Raw genomic sequence first — 18,406 nt, 5'->3', positions numbered from 1 at the left:
TGCAGATGATATGATAGTATATATGTGACCCTAAAAATTCCACCAGAGAACTCCTAAACCTGATAAACAGCGTTGGTGCAGTAGCTGGATATAAAATTAACTCAAACAAATCAGTGGCCTTTCTCTACACAAAGGATAAACAGGCTGAGAAAGAAATTAGGAAAACAACACCCTTCACAATAGTTGCAAATAATATAAAATACCTTGATGTGACTCTAACTAAGCAAGTGAAATATTTGTATGATAAAAACTTCAAGTCTCTGAAGACAGAAATCAAAGATCTCAGAAGACTGAAAGATCTCCCATGCTCATGGATTGGCAGGATTAATATAGTAAAAATGGCTATCATGCCAAAAGCAATCTACAGGTTCAATAAAATCCCCATCAAAATTCCAACTCAATTCTTCACTGAGTTAGAAAGGGCAATTTGCAAATTCATCTGGAATAACAAAAAACCTAGGATAGCTAAAGTTATTCTCAACAATCAAAGAACCTCTGGTGGAATCACAATCCCCGACCTCAAGCTGTACAACAGAGCGATTGTGATAAAAAACTGCATTATACTGGTACAGTGACAGACAATGAAATAGAATTGAAGACCCAGAAATGAACCCACACACCTACGGTCACTTGCTCTTTGACAAAGGAGCTAAAACCATCCATTCAGTGGAGAGAAGACAGCATTTTCCTTTTTAAAAAAAATATTTATTTATGTATGTATTATACATACACTGTTGCTGTTTTCAGACACACCAGAAGATGACATCAGATCCCATTACAGATGATTGTGAGTCACCATGTGGTTGGTGGAAATTGAATTCAGAACTTCTGGGAGAGCAGTCAGTGCTCTTAACCACTGAGCCATTTCTCCAACCCCCAGCATCTTCAACAAATGGTGCTGGCTTAACTGGTGGTTATCATGTAGAATGCGAATTGATCCATTCTTATTCCCTTGTACAAAGCTCAAGTGTAAGTGGATCAAGGAACTCCACATAAAACCAGAGACACTGAAACTTATAGAGGAGAAAGTGGGGGAAAACCTCGAATATAGGGGCACAGGGAAAAAAAATCCTGAACAGAACAACAATGGCTTGTGCTGTAAGAACAAGAATCGACAAATGGGACCTCATAAAATAGCAAAGCTTCTGTAAGGCAAAAGACACTGTCAATAAGACAAAAAGGCCACCAACAGATTGGGAAAGGATCTTTACTAATCCTAAATCCAATAGGGGACTAATATCCAATATATACAAAAAAACTCAAGAAGTTGGACTCCAGAAATCAAATAACCCTATTAAAAAATGGGGTACAGAGCTAAACAAAGAATTCTCAACTGAGGAATACTGAATGGCCGAGAAGCACCTGAAAAAATGTTCAACATCCTTAATCATCAGAGAAATGCAAATCAAAACAACCCTGAGATTCCACCTCACATCAGTCAGAATAGCTAATGTCAAAAATTNAGGTGACAGCAGATGCTGGCGAGGATGTGGAGAAAGAGAAACACTCCTCCATTGCTGGTGGGATTCCAAGCTTGTACAACTACTCTGGAAATCAGTCTGGCGGTTCCTCAGAAAATTGGACATAGTGCTACCGGAAAATCCAGCAATACCTCTCCTGGGCATATACCCAGAAGATGTTCCAACTTTTAATAAGGACACATGCTCCACTATGTTCATAGCAGCCTTATTAATAATAGCCAGAAGCTGGAAAGAATCCAGATGTCTCTCAACAGAGGAATGGATACAAAAAATGTGGTACATTTACACAACGGAGTACTACTCAGCTATTAAAAACAATGAATTTATGAAATTCTTAGGCAAATGGATGGATCTGGAGGGTATCATCCTGAGTGAGGTAACCCAATCACAGAAGAACACACATGATATGCACTCACTGATAAGTGTGTATTAGCCCAGAAACTTAGAATACCCAAGATACAATTTGCAAAACACATGAAACTCAAGAAGGAAGACCAAAGTGTGGATACTTCATCCTTCTTAGAATGGGGAACAAAATACCCATGGAAGGAGTTACAGAGACAAAGTTCAGAGCTGAGATGGAAGGAAGGACTATCCAGACACTGCCCCACCTGGGGATCCATCCCATAAACAACCACCAAACCCAGACGCTATTGCATATGCCAGCCAGATTTTGCTGACAGGACCCTGGTATAGCTATCTCTTGTGAGACTATGCCAGTGCCTGGCAAATACAGAAGTAGATTCTCACAGTCATCTATTGGATGGAACACAGGGCCCCCAATGAAGGAGCTAGAGAAAGTACCCAAGGAGCTAAAGGGGTCTGCAACCCTATAGGAGGAACAACAATATGAACAGATCAGTAACCCTCACCCCCACCCCCCAGAGTTTGTCTGTCTAGTTGCATATGTAGCAGAGGATGGCCTAGTCGGCCATCAATGGGAGGAGAGGCCCTTGGTCTTGCGAAGATGATATGCTCCAGTACAGGGGAACGCCAGGGCCAGGAAGTGGGAGTGGGTGGGTTGGAGAGCAAGGGGGGGCGGTATAGAGGACTTTCGGGATAGCATTTGAAATGTAAATGAAGAAAATATCTAATAAAAATAAATAAATAATGTAACTACTATAATACCAATGGGAGTTTCCTTTTGTTTAAACATGTGTGTGTGTGAGTGTGTGTGTAATTATAATAAAATCATGTTGAACTGCAGAAAAGTCTAGAAACAAAACAGCTTCATAATAGCATAGTGCAGAAGAACCTACTATTGCTATGCATATTTTTCTACTTCTAATTTCACTTTTATATATGTACTTATACTGCGTATGCATATTTAATAGTATCAAATTCTCAATTTTAAATTACTTCACATTAAAGAAATTATTTTTATTTTAAAACTCTTTAAAAGATTCCAGGTTAGTGTAAATTCCAATGAAGTAGTTGTGTCAGGATAGTCTTAAATGATCTCCTCTTGCTAGACATTCATGTTAGCACAGATCCTGGTTATAATTATAACAATATATTTGTTTTATATATGTGTTAAATAGAAATATAAACACAAACATGCTGTGGTGCATATCTTTTTCCATAATAAATATTTGACCTACATCTAATTTTTTTTCCTGGAGTGGATTTCTGGAAGCGCAATTGCTCAGTCAGAAAGTATGGAAACAGAAATCTAACACGCAGATTCCACTGCCTTCCACAACTGGCTAAAAGGGTAATTCTGAACCTCCGTCATTAGGGAAATCAGATATTTAATAAGCAACTGCTGCTCATTTATCAATGGATTTGGGGCTTCGTGAGCACGCATACCTTACTCCAAACTACCTGCAGTGATCACCCAATCAGATTCAAGAGGATGCGAATCTAGAGTGTGGAAGTCACAGAGCTTGGTTGACAGGCCCTGTCTTTCTAAAGACATCCCGCCACAATTGTGTCACCTTTACTCTTCACTGCAGTCCAGCTCCCCCCAACCCCCACCCCTGGAGTGGACTCACGTTGGCAGTGACCAAGGTCAGTGAAAAGAAAGAGGGGGAAAGGCCAGGAGAAAGACAGTTGTTTTTAGACCCTCTGCTTTTTCCTAACATGCAAAAAACTTCTGACTCATGCCGGTGGATTGCAGGTGGGATGCGGGTGGGATGCTGGTAGGATGTGAGGTGTGCAGGGGTGTGTGTGAGTGAGATGCAGGCAGAGGATGGAGGGACGAGGGGGGGATGGGAGGATGGGGGATGGGGAGTGCAGGGGGATGGGAGTGGGATGCGGGTGAGATGTGGGTGGAATGTGAGTGGGGTGCCGGGGGGGGGTTCATGGGGGGATATAGGAGGGATGGGGGGATATGTGCTGAGGCCAAATGTAAGAAGATGGAGGGAAATGAGGGAAGAAAAGGGAAACTCACACTATTTTTTCTCTCAGGCTCGTTTTTTTCTTCATCCAAGCAACATTTCCCTTCCCCATTCATCTGGCAGCAAGCTGAACTCTGTGGAAAACGTTAACAGTGAAATCAGAGAGGCACGGAGTTGTAAGAATCCAGAGGTGAGGGCAGCTATAACGATCATGCGCGATGCTCTCAGTGCACGTCCTCTGGAGCTCATACTGATGATGATTGTCTTATAGGGAGTTCTCGCCCAAGAATGGATGAATGCCAGGGCAGCCAGGGAAGATTAATATTTAAAGGACAAACTAGGACCCCTTTGGCTTCCCTTTACCCCCAAGTCTCTTGCATCCTTGCCTTTTGTCAAGGTAGAACACAGCAAGAGACCCCTTGCTAGATGAAACACCTTGATCTTGAATTCCTAGCCTCCAGGTCTGTGACCCAATAGACCCAACAGACCCAATATTCTGCTCATCAGAACCCATCTGGCGTATGGTACTCGGTGACAGCAGCATAGATAGGACTAGGACACAGTAGTAGTGGAAGTGGTAGACTCTATTAGTTGTGGTCTAGATTTGGTTGAGCAAAGACTTTGTGCTCAGCACAATGTTCCATGTTTTGTAGACATGCTTTGTTTTCGTTCTTTTAGTCATGACTCCACTTCCCAGACAAGGAAGCAAAGGTGTAGAAAAGTTATGAGATTTATCAAATGATGCAGCAAGAGAATTCTGGAATCAGAATGTGAGGCTACGCGTCCAGATATGGAGCTAGTTCGTGCTCATTCAGCATAACTTTATAGTCTCTCTCTAATTTTTAATAGTACCTGCCATTTCCTGATGGTCTTTCCTAGTCTGGGTTTTGTGATCATTGCTTTTCATGTGTTATACAACTTTTAATCTTCAAAGACCCTCTGCAGAAAGACAAGTGGGAGGCAGGTTGTCCAAGGGAGGAGTGTGAGGCCTAGGGGTCCTGGAGCTTCTGAAATCAGGACAGTGCCCTCTGGGTTCTCACCAAGATGCGGGGACTAGATTCCACTGACACATCCTTCCTATAGTTGAACCTGTGGCCACTCCTGAGTAGCCTTAGAATGGGCCAAGATCCTGTGATCACTGGGTTTAAACTTGCAGCCCACCAACCTAACTCAGCGGGTAGACTGGTCTGGGGGTGGTGGACTGGAAACTGAGTGCTTTAAAGAACTTCTTGTTTGTTTCTTCTGATGGGACAAGGTCTTACTTTGTAGCTTACATCATCTTTGAAATCAGTGTGTAGCCTAGACTGGTGTTGATCTTACAGTTAATCTTCCTTAGCCCATTTCTTGAGTGCTGGGTTTGCACATGTGTGTAAGCATGCAGTTATAAGGACTTCTGGGAGCTGGTGAGACAGCTCAGTGGATAAAGTGTTTTCTAGGCAATGCAGACAATCTGAGTTCAATCCCTGGAACTCAGGTAAAGGTAGAAAGACAGAACCAACCTAACAAGTTGTCCTCTGACCTTCACACGTGTGTCCTTACACACATACATCATACACATGTACTCACATACTATACAGCTTTAAAACATTAAAAAAAAAAAAACAAAAACCTTTGAACCAGATAATTTATGAGCCTTTGGGTTGGTGAAACACCCTCGTGTGAGGAACGTGAGAGACCTCAAGTCTGCTGACAGGAGCCCTTTCTGTCCAGTGTACCAATCCATCTAGTGTTTACCTGTTCCCTTTATAAGAGATTTTATAATAACTCAGCAAGCATGAGCAATGCTTCCTGAGTTATGTTGACTATCCTGGCAAAATCCTGGGGCAGGGTGGGGGTGGGGTGGGGGGACGAGGGCATTGAATTACTGATCTTTAGTTAGTGGGTCAGAAATACCAAAGGCCTGTTGGCACTTGGTAAGAGGGACTCAGTCTTGTGATCCCTTAACTTGTAGATTATGACACTAACTCTGAGTAGTTAATGTCAGAACTAACTAGATTAAAGCCCAGAGCATCCAGTGACTGTCTAGAGAGTTGGAAGGCTGCTTGGTGTGGGAAACACTACCCAGGTCAGAATTGTTCCATCAGGGTGTGAGGAAGCACTTGGTGTGTGCCTCAGAAGGGCATGCAGATGGCGAGCGTGGGTGGAGGGATTCTGAAATTGATGCTTTGTGGATGCTGCAGGTCCCGCTTTCAATTGATTTCGCCTAATGTGAATGATGGGACCCAGCTTCTCGGCTCTTCCCCATCTCGCATCAGTATTAATCTCAGATGGAATCGCACTCAGTGCAAAGGGGGACATTCACTTGATGGAAACGTTACGCTCTGGCCATGTCTCAACCAAAAGTGCTGTGGAAGAGACAGTCTGAGAAACAGACTTATATCAGTTTCTCTTTATCACGGAGCAAGATGTTAGAATGGCCTAATCCATTTTCACTAAGAATATGCCATTTCCAAACTTCACCTTCAAAAAAGAGCTATTATGGTGCTACCTGTCTATTTCTGAAAGAAAAAAAAAGTACACAGCTACGCTTACAGAAATGGGCAAAAACAGAAAATCATTTTTCTTTAAAACACAGCATTGTACTTTCCTTGAAGTCCATCTGGTGTGTGTGGGAGGGGGGTTGTTAGGAAGAGGCAGTGTCGGGTGGGCATGATGGCGGCTCAGCAACCATCCGTCATTTCGTACTCACGGGGCAGAAACTTTTCGCACTCTCCACAATGGGCCTGTATCCAGTGCAGCGGCATAGATTCCCTGGGTGAGAGAAATACACAGTTTCAACTCTAAGGCCATTTCTCTGAGCTTGCTGTATCTCTCTCTTCACCCACCCTGCCGATCATTTAAAATTCCTGAGAGTATTTCTAGATTTCACTCATGTTATCAGAAGCTACTCAGGACCGATTTGTGGGTACAGTCTTAAGAGAGGTACAGAACAGAAACATTGTGAAAAGAAAAGACAAAATCAGAGAGAACCTCTGTAAGGGCTACACGTCACACACCAGAGATGCACATCCTTTGTGAACATGCACAGCTGGAATCTACACTGTGTTTCAGCACAACTTAAAAACAGGAGCTCACCGCATAAAAGAGACCATCATCTATAACAGAGATGCACCGCCTGTTAGATAAGACTTGAGTTCCCCAAATCCAATTCTTCCTTGTAACTTAACCTATCACACATGCTATTGGCTCTCTCCAAATTGCCTTGTGGGATCTGGGACCCAGGAGCTACCTCGGATGCAGCTGCTTCAGCCATGTCTGTTCTGTGACCCTGTTGAGGATCTCATGTCTCCACCAGCTTCCAACAGACAGTGGCAGGAGAACTTGTTAGCTGGTGAGCAGGGTGACGTCAAAGCCCTTGGCAAGTTCTTCAGGATCAGAAGATGGCGTTAACATATCGCATACTATCAGAGGGACTGACCCCGACACAGAGGGATCACCTCACACAAAGACTGGGAAAGGCATGTCTGAAGGCACAGCACCCTTGTCTTATCACGATATCCCCCCACTGTCATTAATGTCTAGTCTTTTTAGACTACTGGCTCTCACTGCTACCAGATGAGTTAAGTAGACTCGGACTATGACTGCGTATCTGTTCTGTTCTGTATTTTGCACAGAATGTCCACAGACCCTTTCAACAGACCAAATCTGCATTGAAAGTCCATCTGAGCTGATTCTTCCTAAGGCTGAGGCCCACAGGTACAACACACTGCATGCCACCCAGCAGGCAGTTAGTAACATGTACCAAAGGGCAAGGGGCTAAATCAGAAGAAAGATGACTCAAAACATGCATACATTTTACTCAACCGAGTAAAGCCAAGGAGGGCACCAGTAAGCCCAGGGAGAGCAACGATAATTGAAGTCTCGGTAATTCTCTAGAGAAAATAGTATGAAAAAAAATCAGCCCTGTAAACAAATTCAGACAAGGTGCTAAAAGCATGGGTTTGACATCAATTACCAAGGTTCAGACCCTGACTTGTCCCTCACTAGATTTAAGGTCTTGGGTAGTAACTTCATCACTTGGTACCTCAAGTTCCCCCCCCCCCTTGCATAATTGCCATGTAGAGCTCATTGTGGAATAGTGTAGAGTGTACGGAACACATTTAAAAAGTTAGCTGTTGTGGCAGGCTCTAGAAGACTGTAGGCCTACAGAGGGCAACTTTTAGTTTTGGTGTAAAGAGCTTTTGAGGTTTATCAGGAACCTCTAAAACCTGAATAGATGAGACTCAGTCAAACATGTGGTGATGTTGCAAAATAAAAACTAACATAGGAGTCAGGGAGTCATCAAATACACATCTGAGCAGAAATCCAAGAATGTCACAGAATGGAAGAGTATTGAGACCATTTGGGAGAGAACTTAATGAGAGACTCAGGCTATTAGTTCTGCACCAAACTACAGGCCAGGTTTCTTCTGAAGGCAGGTGTCCTAATTTACTACCCCCTTTACAAACTTCTATTTTAACTCGATTCTCTGATTCTTAGCCACCAGCATCTTTTGAAATCTGCTTGTAGTCCCTTGATTTTCAGCAAAAAGCCGAGACTCCCTTCTTCATAAACCCCTTTCCCTTCTACTCAAGGCTCTGCCTGAACATTTCTTTTCAGCATCTCCTGCAGCCCTCATGTGGAAACCCAACACACTAACACCTTCCTACCAGTTGGGCCAACATCTGACAGCTAGAGGGAGTGGAAAATATGGGTCGCCTGGCCCAGTGCAAGGTATGGACAGGATACTTTTTGAAGAAGCTGGAACAGAGGAAGTCACCGCTGAGAAAGCATCCTTTAGTGGCCCACATTTGGGAGGTTCTACCTCTGGTACAACTCGGAATGGGGATAAAGACTTTTTTGAAGGTCATAAGAGTCAGAGGAACCAGTGTTAGGTCAAGCTGTCAAGATAACCATAAAGGCTATCTCATGACAATGGCAGGAGTTGGGGCTGGGGTCTCTGAAGGTGAAGAATGCTTGATGTTCTTCAGGGCAGTGGCAAGTTCAAAAAGTACAGCACAATGCCAGAGTCTCCCCTCACTGCTCAGAAACCACAGGTGGACGCATAGCACAAAAACAGAGGGAGCACTCTGATGTGGGATTCAGAGGGTGTGACTGGCTGTGACAAGACGGGAGGGAGGACGGCTCTGATCAGATTGCTTTCTGATCAGCAAAACCAGAAAGGAGATCAGAGATGTTGAAAATCATAAAGCAAAGCAGAAAATGCAAAAGTGCCACAGAGCAAGCCGAGTCAGGTTAAATAAACATGAGACTGAGACAGGTTTTGGAGAAAATGTCATCATCAACAGCCCCTCAGAAGGGGGACACACAGAGCTCAGTGAGAATAGAGATGTCACAGGGAAGGCATAAGTGCCTGGTTCTTATAATCATGCACGTTTCTCACAACAGGAATACCTGGTAACTCAGCACCAGCTCAACCTTGTCCAAAAATCCTTGCAGCCCAAGAGGCATGGAAACTTAGGTCTAGGGGCCCCTTTCAATGTTCTAGTGTCAGATGGATGACATAAATGGTGTCTTATGACAAGATGAGTTTGTGAATCTGTGAGAAGCAATCTTTGTGAGATGTAACAGTAGACCAAGTAGTTCTGGAACACTGGAGACAGGCGACCCTTGACTTTTCATTTTTTAAAAGATAGATATTAGATGAGGTTGACTCTACTCTTGGCCAGTTCTCTGGATCTGTTCTGAAAGGGTTCTCTGTGATGACAGAGCCTAAGAACAGTGGTCCCTAAGAAGAGACTGGGGATGTAAGAAAGCTAGCCTTTTTTGGTATAAGAATCCTAGGGTGGGTCTGATCTGCTGAATACCTCAGACCCAGGGCATGAATATTTCACAGGGCATTTGTCAAGTTTTGGCTCCTCTGTAGCAAGGACAGAAAATGTTAATGTAAAAGGCGCAATTCAACAACAATTCGATGTTAATGATGTTGATTAATTTCCTCATAAAGCCCTGCTTGGCTTATTTTAATCAATAGTTTATTTAGTCCATAACTTGCATAAGGACCCAAGGCAATGCACATCATATTTGGAAAGATAGAGAAAGTAAAAAATGTCTTGACAGGAGGGGATGAGCATAGAAGACCTGAGAAAAATAAAAAGTCCCAAAAGGACAAAGGTGAAATTACACTTTGAAGTCTCACAGAAAAAAAAAAAAAAGTGGCATGTGCATTTATGAATCACTGCATTTTCCTCTCAGTTCCTAAGAGTCCATGCTTTCATGAGTATCAGTTATAGTTGAATAACAAGTGTGCCAGCAAGGCAGGCTCAGCAAAACCCAAAAACAAACCACAAGGTTGCTGCTTCCTTAGGCTAGCTCCAACTGCATAATTAACAGATCTCAAAGCCTTAATAGTTCCAAACACCATCTCCATAGCATTGAAATCACATCAGTGACGCCCCCACAGGCAGTACATGAAACTTGCAAGATATGTCACCAAGAACGTTACAGTTACCTGGAGACTGTCCTTGCCTTTCTCCTGGTTGCCACAGTCTGCCCTCCGGCTCAACCGAGAGGGAGACTTTTCGACACTGATTAGGAAGAGTAGATGCTAAGGTTCAGTATGCACACCTGTGTCAAGGGCATTGGCTTTCTGTGCATGGAAATGCTCTTGCATCCCAGCTGCCTCGTTGGCCTACATTTTAAGAAGTCATCAACTTACCGCCCAGGGTTTCCATTATCTGTTCTGTGGAGGGCTCTGGGTGGTTCCTCAGGAGAGCATAGATGCTCATCACCATCCCGGGAGTGCAGAACCCACACTGGGTACCATGGCCTTTGGCAATCCTTTCCTAAAATGAAGAGCATGAGTACTCCAGGCTGAGAAATTCAGGGTGGGAAGTCTGTAGCATGTATGTGTGTGTGTGTATGGTTGTTGTTGTGGCAGTGTGGGTATGAGTTCATACATGTGTGCATATGTGTGTATGGATGCATATGTATGTAGAAGAAAGGGTTTAACATCAAGTGTCATCCTCAACTGTCCACCACATTACTGAGTTCAGGTTTCTCACTCGCTGCCTTCTTCGTGTTAGGATTACAGGCAAGTGCCACTGTACCCAGGGTTTTACATGAGTGCAGGGACTAGAACACAGGTCCTCACGTTCACGAGGGAACCTCTTTATTGTCTGAACCATCTCTCCAGCCCCACTGATAGTCTTCATGGATTACAACTTTTTATGATGTGGAAAGGTATTCTTTAGGCTAAGACAAAAATCTTTGCCCTAGAAGATTTTATAAATCAATCTTGGGACTACTTATCATACACAATCTTGATAGAAGACTACTATAGCACAAATGCTAAAAGCCAACGTTTAGGGCACAAACATTTTTTTTTTTTTCTGGCTCGAATTAGCAGCATGGCTGGCTATTCACATAGAATAGACATTCCAGTTTTCCTCATTTTCTTGTCTAAACCAAGATAAAGGTGAGCTGTCTCCTTTGTAGTCTTTGTGATAGAACTCAAGTATTCCCAGAAAGTGGGGGTGGGGTCTCTGAGACTGTGAGATGAAGGAAGCCACCCAGTCTACCAGCCACCTTCTTCAGGCTCCTCCACACTTTTGCACGGAGTGGCAATAAAAGGGACAGAGCCCTTCATTTACATTTCTGTCCTCTAAACCCACAATCCAAGATCCAGACAACTAAAGAGACCTCATCAACCCAAGTTCCACTTTCAATTCTTTTGCTATGACAAATATCTGACCAAAACCAACTTTGGGGGGAGAAAGGGTTTATTTGGATTAAAATTCTAGCTCACAGTCTCTCAGTGAGGGAAGTAAAATAGGAACTCAAGACAGAAGCTTGAAGGCAGGTCTGCTTGCTCTTCTGCCTAACATTCATTGCTTCTGAGTGGGGCACTCAAGTCAAAATCAAAGAAGTGTGGTAAGAACGGTGGAGGACGCGCTTGCTGGCTGCAAAGAGGTCATGCTTAGCTAGCTTTCTCATGCTTAGCTAGCTTTCTCATATAGTTCACCACCAGCTTAGGGAATGGTGCTGCCCACTGAGGGTGAGGCCTTCCTACATCAGTTAACAATCAGGACAATTCCCTTAGACATACTCACAGACTACCCAGATCTAGAAAACTCCTTACTTGAGGTTCTCTACCCAGATAGATAACTCTAGTTGTGTCAAGTTGTGGCTACAGATAACTAGGAAGCTTGTTAAAGCACGCTCTTACCTGGACAGGGTGTATCCTGGTCTTGGTGCTTCCTATGCCTTCTACTGTAGTGACAGCAGCCCCATGGAGAGAGCAGATGGGAACCAGGCAGGCAGTGGCAGAGAAATGACTTCAAAGTTCATTGAAGGTTGAAGTAAAAAAGAATTCATAGAAACAACAGTAGTATTGGAAAACAGAAAGATAAACATGTACTTACAGGATTGTAATTACTTTGACATGAAGATAATTGAGTGTGGGTTAAAATTTAATCATCAAATAAATGATTTTGAATTTATATGTCTGCCTAAAAATAAATATTGTTAACTAAGAAAGTCATTGCCTCCTCAAATTATCTTGTCAAAACCAGGAGTTGAAATGGTGGAGGTTGGTACGTCCATTTCATCCTGTCAGCTCTGAAAGCCAGTTGACAAGGAGCTTCTAGTCCTCTGAGCAAGGTGGGTTCTATGTGGTTCTAGAAGAAGTTAAGGGAGATGCCCTGGAAGGCAAGTCATTTAGTAGTTACACCAGAGTCTAAGTTCCTCCGATGCACACAGCCTTGCCTGGTCCTCTGTGCTTAGGGGAAGAGTAGTTTAGCAGGTAGAAGAAAGCCCTTTACAGCTTTCTTGGAGTGGCACTCGTACAAAGAATCTGGCTTTACAGACCAATGGACTTGGGGCTCACGATCTAATGTAGTGGGGCTCACTAGTTCTCTGGCTATGGTGAACGTACAAATTGCCATAGAACCCCAGTTTCCATCATTTGTAAAATGTAGTGCCAACATTGGAGGACTCTGTGCCACAGTCTCCAGGTGGTAACTTATAGGTTGTTTATTTTAGGTTCCTCTGTAGAATGAAACGCTGCCCCAGTGTGCCAGGAGTAAGTCCTGTGGGAGTCGGGGCTGGAGTCAGCCTCAAGCCTGCTGGTGAGGGCAGGTACCTGATCCTTTTGGAGATGGGGTCGTATCTTGAGATCATCACTGTGCAGGCGCCACAGTCACCTCCTCCACAGCCATACTTTGTCCCTGTGAGTCGGACTGGAAGGGTTATGGTTAAGGGAGAAAGCGGAACTTGAACTTGCAGTTCTTATCATGAAGTTTTTACTAATCACAAGGATGACATCAGAATGGGCGTATATCCTTTCTTTTCCTGTTGCTGTATTAAAAGTACTTAGGCAAAAACAAACAAACAAACAAACAAAACGTTTATTCTGGGGCACAGCTCAAGGTCCAGTCCACCATGGTAGGGAACTTGGTAGAGACTCAAAGAAGACACTCACATGACAAGCACAATCAAGAAGCAGAGAACTAATGTGGATGTCAGATCTCCGTTCGCTTTCTCCATATTGTACAGTCCAGGAACACCCCCCTCCAAAGGAGGGTCCTACCCACAATTACCATATTGACTCATAATAACCTTCCAGAGGCATGCTCAAAGAACATCTTCAGGTGTTTCTCTAGTCTGTCAAACTGAAAACTAACCACAGGGTAGGCCTTCTTGAGGTACCTCAGTCACCTGACAAATGATTGGTGTTTAGTGTAAGTCAGAATGCAGCATCTCAGGAGACAGCAGTCACTGCCAAGAGCCAAGTAGTCAGACCTAAAGAGCTCCAGACCAGCAAGGGAGAGAGCCCTGCCTTCCCCCATGGCCCCGGCACTTTGAAGTCCTGATGATTCCTGCTTAGAAGCACTCCAAGTTTGCTTTCATATCAGTGTTATCCCTTTAATCACACAGGGTCTGTAACGAAGGCCACTGAAAAGCATTCCAATCATTGAAAATGAGCATTTCCAGTCTGATTAGAGGCTCTACAATACAACTTCATCCCTCAAGGAAACAGAAAGGAAGGGAAAACAAAAACTAAAAACATAACAAAATCTGGTGTGCTTGGCCAAAAAACGAAAAGAAAGAAACAAAGAGAGAAAGAGGGCAGAGAAGTTTGGAGTTGCCAGACACAAAGTACTTTAAGCTTTCAGTTCATTCTTGCATTTGGCAGAGGGTTAGGCCTCACTATCAGTGTTAAGGTAGTGAGTTAGAAATCAGCAAGTTTTTCATAGTCCTGGAAGATGCTATGCAGGCTACTTGGGGAGAATTGTCATCAATATTCTGGCTCAGCTGTGAACTCTTTGTACAACACTACTGACTGACCAGGCAAGATGTGTCCACTAGTAGTACAATAGTGGCCAGGCTGTTATAGGGGCCACCGACTATGTTTTGCTTGAATGTGAGGCTCACTGCTAAAAGCTTGTGACTAGAGGGAGTCACAGGCTGTGATAGGAAAGTTACTGTTGTTTTGCTACATGGATTTGATGGACTTGTCAAATTGCCTTCTAAATAATTTGTTCCTGCCCACATATGAATGCTGCTCTCTCGTTTGGTCCGGAATGCTACTTCCCCCACCCCAGTGGGCAGCAGCAACTGTAGAGACTCATAATTGGTCATAGTGATGAAAATAACAAAGCTCTCAGCCATAAGTTGGACTTCTATATATACCATCCCCTCCAAGACTCAGGGAGCATTATGGGAGAGGCTGTCTTCTGGGCATAAGATGGCCATTGATGTATGCATATGTGTGTGTATGTATATATGAAACTATTGGAATAAACCCATTACTACATGTAATGAATACAGGCAAGAAGAGTGACAACAAAAGATAGGAGCGTGCTCCAAGGTCGTCATGGAAGGATCACTCTCTCACGGCCAGTTTGGGCTCATTTACTACAGCCCTGCTAGCACGGCAGCTTTTCAGGAAGGGAAATGCCCCAATTGCCTGACCTCAGAATTTGATGTATGAAGTGAGAAGACAGAGAAAGTATCACATCGCCCGCGTGGAAGGAGAACTAGGGATCAGAGGAAGATCAGGCCAGTGGAGGTAGCATGCTGTGCTGAGGGCCACCCGTCCAGGGAAGGTTACTTCCTCCTGGCAAAGCAGGGGCCTTTTTCTTTTCTGCTTTATTTGTTTTTAGAAAGAGTCTCAAGTAACATTGAACTTCTGATTCTTCTGAATTGCAGGGGTTATCGGCATGTACTACCACACCTTGTTTATATGTGCACTAGTGTACTAGTGACTAAACCCAAGGCTGTGGTCATGGTAGATATAAATTGTACCAACTGAGCTACATCCCCCAGTCTAAGTAAGGCCATTTTATAGATTTTTTTCACTATCTCTTTAATTATTTTTAACCTGTGTTGTTATGTAATTTTTGGCAAAAATAAATCATTCTGTGTTGTAGCTCTGGCCCATGAGGAGACATGATTTTTATAGACTAACAGGAAGCTTATTAGATTGTTATGTAGCTTTCTGATAAAAAACAAAGATGCATGTTCCTCATTAGTTAATCCAAATGGGCCTGACAATCTCTTGGACTGGGAAATGCTCCTGAGAAAACTCTCTGCTCCAGAGACATGAAGAATAGAACATACGACTTAAACACACAGGTTGGCACGGTCCTTTTGACTGTTGTCCACCCTCACCTTTGAGAGGGCTTTCCTCTACAGTGATTTCTCTGGGCACTGACCACTGTTGCCTGTGAGAGTGCACGTTAGTTTATATTTCTTTGCTTGTCTTCTATGTCATGCTCTCTGTTGTGTCTGAATCACAGGATTGGGTAGTTAAGGGAAGGCCAGATCCTGGTTGCAACAGCATATCTAGCTAGCAGTGTGACCAGGAACTACCAAAATGGAAAGAATATGTTGCACATACATGTGCACACATGCACATGTGCATGCACACACTCATGAATACACACACACACACACACACACACACACACACAAACATGTGTATGCATGCTTGCATGACACTTGATTTCTAAGGACACTTTTCAAAATTTCTTGGCTATTAAAGCACACAAACTCAAAGCAAACCTCATCGAAGTATGTCAAAATATTTCTACTTGGATTCTCTTATTTATTTCTTAGGGTCATAGAGAGGGGTGCCTATACTCACCTAGAAATTGAAATTTGGGAACCAGTCAAATTCACCTCTAGAAGACAAACTAGCCAAATATGATTTTCTTTTCAGAATAATTTTGGGTTCTTGGAAGCAGGGCTAGAGAAATCCATATTCTTAAATTTTTCTCTGTATAGTGTGTGTGTGTGTGTGTGTGTGTGTGTGTGTACTCGAGTGCCTTGGTATGTATATTGAGGTCAGAGGATTGCATCAGTGTTAACCCTCTACCTTGTCTTCAAACAGAGTCTCCTGTTCTCTGCTGTGCTGCTAACCGCAAGCTAGCCCAGGCTAGCCCATGGACTTTCAGAGACTCAACTCCATTTATCTCCCGTCTTGTTGGACGAGTATTGGACTAGCAGATGTGCACTGCCATGACAGGCCTTGTGTGATTTCTGGGGACCCAAACTCTGGTTCTCACACTTTTGCACGTTCTTTCCCACCTCTTCCTGCTCCTGAACTTCAGATTCTGGTCAGTGTCCCCGGGTGACTCTTCATATCCCCGGGTGATTCTTGAACTTGCTTAAATTTGGCAGCACTCTCAAGTCCAGTCCCATTTACAAGGCAAGTGACCTCGCGCCACACTGCTCCTATGCACAAAAAAAAACACTCTTGATTCTCTGTAAAATGTGGTGGAAACAGCTCTGTGAACGCGAGCGAGGCTCCTTAGTTCCCAGAGCTGCAAAGCTGGTTCTGTTTTCTCAAACAAGCAAAAGGATACTGACTTTTCTCAAGTAGAACAATAGATTAACCTCAGGGTCTGCATTCCTCTCGGTGACCTGGACAGAGGAAGTAACCGTATAAGTTGAGGAAGTTGCCGTTTTGGTTTCTGAATAGCAAGAAGGATTTAGAACATATTTGTTGATCTTGATTGCCTAACTTGATTAAACACCCATCCCTCTGTGCAGTTAAGAAATTATATAATGCTATATTGGCTATACTTTGACAGGAAAATGTCTGGCTTTGTTTTAGAGGAGCAACAGAGATTTAACAAACCTTTGAATTCTAGCACAATATGGGTTCAAGAAAATAATAAAAAGTTGAAGAGCCATATACTTAAACAATTCATGCATTCCTACCTTATAGTAGAAGACAGAGAATTAAACTAAGAGTTTTAATTCTTATCACTACCACCAAAATATTTTTGTTTTGTTTTGTTTCTTTTTTTTGGTCTGTGTTCTCCATCCAGTTTTGAAAAGTTAAGTAAACAGGACCTGTGACAGCAGCAGACAAACAGCATTCCTTCAGCAGCCCTAGGAAAACACTCACCATGAAAGCCTCACCCCTCCCTTTAGCTTTAGTGTCTTAGACGAATGGTCACCTCCCCCAGGAAGGGATCACAGAGCAAAGAAAGGAAGCCAGAGATGAAAGCCAAGTTCTCCCCAGTATTTGTTAGCCAAGAGATCTTGGCCACATTGCACAGTCACCCTGAGCCTTCACAACACAGCATACAAAACACACACCTCACAAACACCCCACAAGCTTAGCTTAAACTCTGACTGCCCTTTTCCCTGTGCCAACAGTGCTGAGAACAGGGTGTGGACCTTCACATCATACACAATCGTCAAGAACATCCAGCATATATGCAGACAGTACTGCAGTCATTTTAGGTCTTGTCTAGGTCTCAAGAGCTCAAGACAAAGAAGATAAGGCTTCATCTTCTTAAGTGAGTCAAGACCCTTCATTTGTTTATTTGCTTGCTTATTTATTTACTTATGAGACAAGAGTCTCATTACATAACCCTTGATGTCCTGAAGCTCACTCTGAGACTAAGTTGGCCTCAACCCCCCTCTAATTCTGGCATTACAGGCATGAATCCAATCTTAAAGGAGTAAGGTGTCAACATGTAAATTAACAGTTCACTCTGGCCTTCCAGTAGGTTTTCTCTTCCATTCTTCCTGACTCAAGGGTTTAAAAGCATTTGCAAAAGACCTAAAGACCTTGGACTCTGGATCTGTGCATGCATACATGTGAAGGCAGAAGTCGGGTGGCACAGAAGTTTGAGTAAGAGCTGGAAGAGGTATTGAGGAAGAGTTAGAGGATTCTCTTGCAGGAAAGCCAGTGCCCAGTGCTTAGGTGCATTCAAACCAGACAAGGCTTGGTTTGGAGACACATAGCTGCACACTTTCTCCCTACTAGTCCCAAACCATTATAGATTCTCTCTCTTCCTCCCTCCCTTGTTCCCCAAGAAGCATAGCAGATCGCTAGATCATTTGACAACAACTCCCCGACCCCACACAGCCCTTCATTTGGCTAATGACAGATCGCTTCTACCAGAGTTTCTTATGCACATTTATTAATTGCAGTGTAGAGAACTTACCTTTTTTCCATTCACAAAGAAAATAAGCTCATCTGACTCCTTAGAAGGAGACATTACTTGAGGATAGTCGCCCATACTCTGTGCAGCTGTGCCTACAGTATCTGTACTTAAGTCCACCTCGCAGATGAACTGCTATGCTCTGCAGGAGACCCAATTGCCCTACAGGATTTAAATCTGC

General features: G+C 43.4%; 1 protein-coding gene across 2 annotated transcripts in view; it reads right to left on the bottom strand.

Annotated features, from left to right (window-relative positions):
- LOC110301976 (aldehyde oxidase 3) overlaps positions 1-18,406 on the bottom strand; it is an 89,598-nt gene extending 71,192 nt beyond the window's left edge. The window contains exons 1-7 of one of the 2 annotated variants that reach the window (XM_021176186.2): positions 18,229-18,406; positions 16,630-16,687; positions 12,903-12,999; positions 11,988-12,096; positions 10,479-10,605; positions 6,510-6,571; positions 3,874-3,954 (exon numbers count right to left, since the gene is read on the bottom strand). In XM_021176186.2, the coding sequence (XP_021031845.1) occupies positions 3,874-3,954; positions 6,510-6,571; positions 10,479-10,605; positions 11,988-12,096; positions 12,903-12,999; positions 16,630-16,687; positions 18,229-18,303 (609 nt within the window). In that variant the 5' untranslated portion in view covers positions 18,304-18,406. The remainder of the gene's footprint in view (positions 1-3,873; positions 3,955-6,509; positions 6,572-10,478; positions 10,606-11,987; positions 12,097-12,902; positions 13,000-16,629; positions 16,688-18,228) is intronic. The other variant, XM_029479649.1, reaches the window with a different exon arrangement.

Source organism: Mus caroli, chromosome 1, assembly GCF_900094665.2.
Source record: "Mus caroli chromosome 1, CAROLI_EIJ_v1.1, whole genome shotgun sequence".
In the NCBI taxonomy this organism is placed as follows: Eukaryota; Metazoa; Chordata; class Mammalia; order Rodentia; family Muridae; genus Mus; species Mus caroli.
Note: the sequence above shows the minus strand (reverse complement) of the source record. Positions and strands in the feature narration are given on the sequence as shown.